General features: G+C 40.0%; 1 protein-coding gene across 1 annotated transcript; it reads left to right on the top strand.

Moving 5' to 3' along the window:
- The first annotated feature begins 22 nt into the window (after positions 1–22).
- Positions 23–6,671, top strand: CZH9orf40 (chromosome Z C9orf40 homolog). Its single transcript, XM_074931885.1, has 2 exons — positions 23–409; positions 4,407–6,671. The coding sequence occupies exons 1-2, from the start codon at positions 83–85 to the stop codon at positions 4,560–4,562; spliced, it is 483 nt and encodes a 160-aa protein (XP_074787986.1). The 5' UTR covers positions 23–82; the 3' UTR covers positions 4,563–6,671.
- Positions 6,672–6,981: the final 310 nt, after the last annotated feature.

The raw sequence follows: 6,981 nt of genomic DNA, 5'->3' as shown, positions 1-6,981 counted from the left end.
CATGCGCCCTCGCCCTCGCGGCGGCTGTGTGCGGAGTGCCGCGGGCGCGTGATCCGCGGAGCCGCCGCCGCCCGGCCCCCTCATGGCCAAGCGGCGCGCGGAGCCGTTAGTGTGTCACGTGTCCGTCAAGCGGCGCCTGCACGAGCCGCCGCCCCCCGCTGCCGCACCCGAGCGGCGCCCCCGGGGCGAAGCGGCGGGCGCCGGCCCCGCCGCCCCGAAGCGGAAGCTGGAGGAGGCTGAGGCGCCGCCGGGCAAGCGGCCCGGGCTGCGGGGGACCAGCCCCCGCGGGGAGCAGGGGGACGCGGGAGCCAGGCGGCGGCGGCGCGGCGGGCCCGCGGCGCCCCAGGACCAGCGGTCGGCGGAGGGGCGCGCCGGTGACCGGGGTAAAGAGCGGGCCGCCGCCGCTGAGGTAACGGAGCGGGTCTGGGGCGGCGGGAGGCCTGGGGAGAATGCCGCAGTGCCGCCGTGGGCGGGCCCGAGCCCGCCACCTCCGGGGAGAGTCGTGGGCGGTGTTGGTGGCAGCTGAGCCGTTACGGTGGGGCCCGACCTCCGCCCGCTGCGCTGTCACCTGGGGGGCGGGCGGGTCGTGCGGCCGGCGGGCCCACGAAAACTGCGGGAAGAGTCCCCCGGCCCAGCAGCACAGTGCTGGGTGCCCCGCAGCTTCTTCTGTGCCTCCCTGGCCGTGGGCCTCACAAAGATTTATTTTTTTTTGTTTTTAGTTCTCCCGAAGCAAAAGGAGTAACATCTCTAGCTTGCGTTCCCTCCGCCCCCCCCCCCCTTCCCCCCTGCTAGAAAAACTGATGAACTGATAGGAAAGAGCCTGTCTGGAGCTCTCTTAATTAAGTCGATCTTCAGTCACATCCCCGTTCGAAAGTATGGTAGAAGCTTGAGGAGTTTAATTTGATGACATCTTTGCTGTTTGAGGTTCAGGCTCACTACAATATCAGACAACTTCCTTTCATAACTTTCTGTTAAGCATGGCCATTTAACAGCGATACCACAGCAGTATTTTAACCAACACGTCTATGAACGGAGGTGGTCAGGGGAAGGGATCGATTGTTAAACGATCAGGATATATTGAAATGCGCAGTTGACCTCAGATATTTCTGGCTAACTCTGAACAATGTATATTCTTCTCCCTGGCCTTGACCACATCTTACATTATAGACCAGAAAACAAAGTACTAAGAAAGTTTGAGTTTTGCAAAAATAAAATGTTAGGCCAAATTTCATGCCTATCTAGAAGTTTGACATATATAAACTCACCTTTCCTGCCACCTGGACATTTTAAGCATGACTGAAGTATGTGATCCAGTGATACGGAAGTGGCAAAAAATCAATTCAGGTCAGATGGGCTTTGGGCTCCAGTTTTAGACTCTGGTTTTGACAAGTTGGGGCTTTTGTTAGTGTAACACCCATCTGTGATCTGTAAAGAAAACTGTGGACTTCTTTTCCTCAGGCTTTGCCTTTTGATGTTTATTGGTTGGGTTTTTTTTTTGTGATGGATGGTAGAATTAAGGCACAAAGAAACAGGAAAAAAAAATCGATGTCCTGTGGAAATGATACATCTTCTTTAGGCTGTGCCTTTTAAACACAAGCTTGTTTTTCATTTTTGAAGAAGGAACAAGTGCCTTCTGAATCAAAGCAAATTAAATATTCAGGAAAACCTCTACAGAACAGTTTACTCCATCACAAATACGATGCTGAATTCTTCACTTATCTCTAGGGTTATTAGGCATAATTTTGTAAGCTCTATCAGTAGTAGGAAGGCAGTAAGCCCCCTGGATTTCCACACAGTAAAATGTATTTCTATATATAAAATGTAGGACTGTATTTTTAACAGGTTGTTTTCCTAAGAACAGTATTGTATAAAAAATATTTTTGCTTTAAAATTAAGCTTGGTTAATGGCAGGCAAGAGGTGTTTCTTCCACCTTCTGTGTGACCTATCTGTATGTTTTAAATCTTTCACAAAGTTATTTCTGATTTTTAAACCTTTCTGAAAATATAGCCATAGGTTGGGATTATTCTTTGCTGTTTTTGTGGCTTGTGTAGTTCATTACAGTGATAAGCGTGATCACAATACTGTTAACACTGGTTTTCTTAAAGTTACAAGCGGTTCCAATTATATTACAGTTGGACAGAGAAGAAATATTATTTGCAAGCACACCTTTGCAACTAGAATTGGAAAATTAACTCCTTAAAAATCGTACAACTTCACCCATAGAAACTGAGCTTTTGTATCTCTGAGCTTTCTGCATGTTACCTACTTTGCTAGAATTTCTTCTCAAAAGCTGTTGAAAGAGATTTAGGTGACTGTGAATATTTGATATTTTATTTTGCATTTTATGTATGAATGCTTAGCGTTTACACCTGTCTTGTGTTCTTTGGGTTTGCTTATTTTCACTGAATCTTCAGTTTATTGCTATCTCCCAGAAAGTGTTGCTGCTCTGGGTGCTTGAATGTTCTTGAGATTAATCCTGCATACAGTCCAAGTTCAAAATAAAGAGTATGTAGATTTTTCTGGTTATGGAGTTTTAGGTTATCTCTTTAAAAGAAGAATGCTGTCATCTATGTGTACAAAGCACCTAGCACAGGGTTGTTCTGACTTTAAGTACTTAGCTCTCACAGTGTGAGCAGTAACTTACTAAAATATAAGGGGAGTTCAGATTAAACGTGGGGAGAATTTGTAAGGGTAGCTGGCAGTTTCTGCAACTCCATTGCTGGAGATTTTTCTCAAAGAACTTGTTAGCCACCTGTCCTGCACAGTTCTGTGTTAGTGACGCTGCCTAGGTTGGAATACGCACTGGAAAATACTCCCTTGCACTTTGTTGTTTGTTGTTGATGCTGTGCAGTACAAAAATTGAAGTTCACAAGGATATTTATGCAATTCTGTGCAACTGCTTATAGTTTGTCTTTCTTCCAGTTTCCATATAATCAATTGTTCTCTTCCTGTGGCACTGTCTTATTTAACTGGTTTTAGTTTTGATTCCCATGAATAAGAACTTGGGTTCTTTATTTTTCCCCAAAGACAATATTTTTCCAGTGAGCAAATTCACGTTAGTAGTACTCTACAGATGCGCAGGCATCTTGCTGCTATGAAACATCTGCACCTTTCACACCTCTCAGTTATTACAGGTCTTGGATAATGCAGGGGTTTTGTAGTTAAAACAGGTTACCTAGTACAACAAATGGTAGTTCACAAGAGGTTTGTGTATTAATAGTAAAATGTATTTTTTAAATGGAGAGCACAATGAATTTACACACTTCTCTCCTTTGGGGAGTTGGGGGAAGCATCATTTTTCTACTATCTGAGAGGGTTTAGGGACAACACTTGTGATTTCTTGAACATTACATATTTTTATTCTGTCGCAGAGCCAGCAGACAAAGCATGAAATTTTTCAAGAGCTATACCAAAGCAGTTATGCCAGTTCATTTGTTAAAAATACTTCTGTTTTACACCCTTTACAGCTGAGACATTAAAGTAAAAATTCTGATTGTATATTAGGAAAAATACAAACCGATATTACATGGAAATGTATTGTTTTAGGTTTGTGGCAGCATTCGGTGTTTTTACATAGCAGAAGAAAGTACATGCTCAAGACCTGAAGAATGACCTGAGAATTCTTCTTACGTGTATCACATCCATAGAAACATGCACAGACTGTCCACTGTTTATAACCACAACATGATTATAACCACAACATGGTTATAAACAGGGTGTTTTCTAATAGAGATTTAAAAAAAAAAAAATAAAAAATGGTGCCATACTAAAGTGGTAGATAAGCGCATGTTCCTTCAAGGTTTTTCTGGTACTACTTATCAGTTCTTAGATTGCGTCCTTCCTGCCCCTAGAAGAGATCTTTTCTCATATATTTGAGTGTAAAAAGTAGATACAGAAAAGGAGAAACAAAATATGCTGGAAACACTACCCAATGCTTTACTTTTCCTGCAAGTATCATCCTCTTATTGATGTAAAATAGCTAAATACACTCTTCTGAATACCAGCTTCTAAATGTGCATGAAATTTGCATACCCTTGTGAGAAGAAAAAGCAGTGAACAGTTACTGTGTGCAAAGCCCCAATAACTGCACAAGTTTTACAGTGTTTTGTGCAAAGATTGCAAATTGAAGAAATTGATGGAGTTATGGAAGTATTTTCCAGAGTTTGTACAATAGTTCTTTACAAGAATATTTAAAAAGATGAAAAAAAACTATTTAGTTGAGATTTTCTATGGTGTTTTCCTTAGAAATAGTTCATATTTTTCCTGTATAAAATGGTAAGAACTGTTAATATGGAAGAGCTGAGTAACTCTTTCTTGTTTCATTTTCTTTGATAAAAGTTTCTTTTTGTTATTTTATACTGCTGGGATACACATTAACATTTTGTTTATTTGTCTCTTTTCATAGCAAGAAGAATTCTCTCAGTATAACTCGTTCCTGTATTGGAGAGCACCACTGCCTGCTATTGATTTGTCTGATATTCAGAACCTAGATGGAGAAACTCCACTAGAAGCTAAAACTCCTTCAAGGACTGATACCATGGAGACTGAAATGGAGACATGATCCGTTGTTTCATAGTTGTACATCTGCTCACAGGAAACTTCCTTCCATTTGGATTCAGGTTTTTTTACTTATGAGAAAAATAAGCGTGCTTCTGCCCTCTTGAAGAATCAGTGTTATGTCAGCCTGCAAAAGCAAGTCTGAGTTGTCTAAGTGGATGAGAAAATTAGAACTTTAGGATGAAATTAAAAGAAACAGGTGAATATGTTACATGTCAAAAGGAAATGGAAAATAAGTTTGCCTGTCATGAAATAAAAGAGGTAGCAGTAAAATATGTAGCTTGTGAATTTATCATAAGGTACATGGACTGGAATGATTTTTAGTGTGTTTGTTCCCATGTCATAGCTAAACCGAAAAATAAGAGCCTACAAAAACCAGACAAAACATGGCCTTTTCTATGCAAATCAAAACCAAGTGTGGCAGCTAGAGGGAAGGAAAAGGGGATCTTTTGTTCTGTAAGCGGCCAGTGTTCTGGAAGTTTTTCCCATTCTCCAGGTGAAGAAGTTTTTTTACCTTGTCCTTTTCACATTACCCAAAGCAGTGGGCAGCCAGCTTTCAGGTTTTTGATCCATTCTCAAATTAATGCTATTCTTATCCTTTGTGACATTAGCTCTGAATCAGTCAGTAACATCAAAATGGCAGGTGTGTGGAGGTAACATGAAGAAAAGTTAATGCAATATAAAATTGCCACATACACGTCTTCGAACTTAACTGACTGAGGTGTAGTTTTTGCAGACACTGTAGATCTTGGCAAAAAAATTGTAGAGAAGTTCATGAAATTGTTTTTTTTTTTAATGTGAAAAACTTAATGCTTGTCTTTTGTAATTTATTTACCAGTTGAAGTACAATTAAAAATAATGAAGTTATATGACTGAAGTTGTATGGGCAGACTGTCAGACTTTGCGAATGTGATTTGCCTTTACGGACAGCAAACAGTGTCAGCCTTCTTAGTAAACCTTTGAAAACTCTTTTTTTCAGCATTTGTGCTATGAGGTATATGTATTTGTTCACTGCTTATTCATTTAGATTGTTAGGGTCTCTTAGTACTCACAGAAGAAAGGAGGTGGCTTAAGTGACTAAAGTATTTCATAGTGCTCATTTGGGTATGCTTCTACCTGCTGTAAGACTAGCTGAATACATATTTGAACAGTATTTATTTTTCTCTCACATTTTTAATTATATTTCTTAAGTCCAAAACAGCTTGATTTAGGAGGTACTTTAAAAATGTTTCTTGAAACCTTATTTTTGGCCAGAGTGCAACTGCTATTTCATGTTTACTGTAACCAAAATAAGTTAGTGAGGAAACAGATTTATTAAATTGTGAAGGTGTTTTGGTTGTTTTTTTGTTGTTTTGTTTTGTTTGGGTTTTTTTTTACCTTAGGTAATATATGCATTGCTGTGGTTTTGCATTTGTGTTTTTTATAATATTTCACATCATCTAGTATTCTCAGATCTAGTGTTTTGTGTTATTAGCTAGCATTTTTGTAGACATACATGTAGACATACATTTTAGTCAGTTAAAATCTGCTTGAATCTTTATACACAGTAGGTATGTCCTAGCAGTAGACTGCATTTTAGCATTAAAACCTGTCTTTCCACTATATTCACAGGACAGTAGAGATTTTTTTATTGTCTTTAAAATATAAATTTGAACTATTCCATAACAAAATAAAAAAGCTCTTTAAAACAAATTAAGCTTGCACAAATTAAACTTGCAATTATGCTGTAGGCAAGCACTTTCCTCATACCTTGTTCCTGTTGTGGCCTCTGGGTTATGGTCTGGAATGTTATGGCTACTTTCAGCTGATTAATTTTTTCCATTCATCTGTTTGCAAATAGAGGCAAATTTAAAAGCCTTGGAGAACTTTCTGAAATGAGCCTGAGAGTTTGGGTTAAAGAAAAGGCTGGGCAAGGTAAGGGGGTGTAATGATAGACTACACGAACTTTGCATTAGAGCTGTCAAAAGCTGTGATCAAGGTACGTCATTGCTCAGTGTCTGATGTCTCCAAATACCATGTGTCACAGTAGGCTACCAAAACACCAGTCATGACTTCTGACTCCATTTTTCTAGAGGCCTCTTGTTCAAGCACTGTACATAAACTTTAAGTAAATTTAAGATGTTTTAACTTGCATGTGCATTCATATCCAGTGAGAAGAAAATGTTTTTCTGAAATAGAAATTTTGGCACAAATTCTGAGACAGCTCAGGAGTAGCATAATACCTACTAACTGATGATCTTCATTTGTTATGTTCTTAAAATTTCAGAAAAAATTGTTTATATTCTGTGTAAGTAATGGAAGTTTGCTTTTCTCTAAAACATTCCTCTAAAAGGAAGAACCACTGTCACAAGAGTAAGAAGATGTACAGTGTAACCTCAGAGATCATCTAGATACTACCCAAGTTGACATGGGTGTTGCATCTG

This window comes from Athene noctua, chromosome Z (genome assembly GCF_965140245.1).
Source record: "Athene noctua chromosome Z, bAthNoc1.hap1.1, whole genome shotgun sequence".
Lineage (NCBI taxonomy): Eukaryota > Metazoa > Chordata > Aves > Strigiformes > Strigidae > Athene > Athene noctua.
Note: the sequence above shows the minus strand (reverse complement) of the source record. Positions and strands in the feature narration are given on the sequence as shown.

What these genes read in the sequence shown, in the direction of transcription:
- CZH9orf40 (XM_074931885.1), top strand. Translation starts at nt 83, where the DNA reads ATGGCCAAGCGGCGCGCGGAGCCGTTAGTGTGTCACGTGTCCGTCAAG. An exon ending in AGCGGGCCGCCGCCGCTGAG is followed by an intron (nt 410 to 4,406) that starts GTAACGGAGCGG and finishes CTCTTTTCATAG; the next exon opens with CAAGAAGAATTCTCTCAGTA.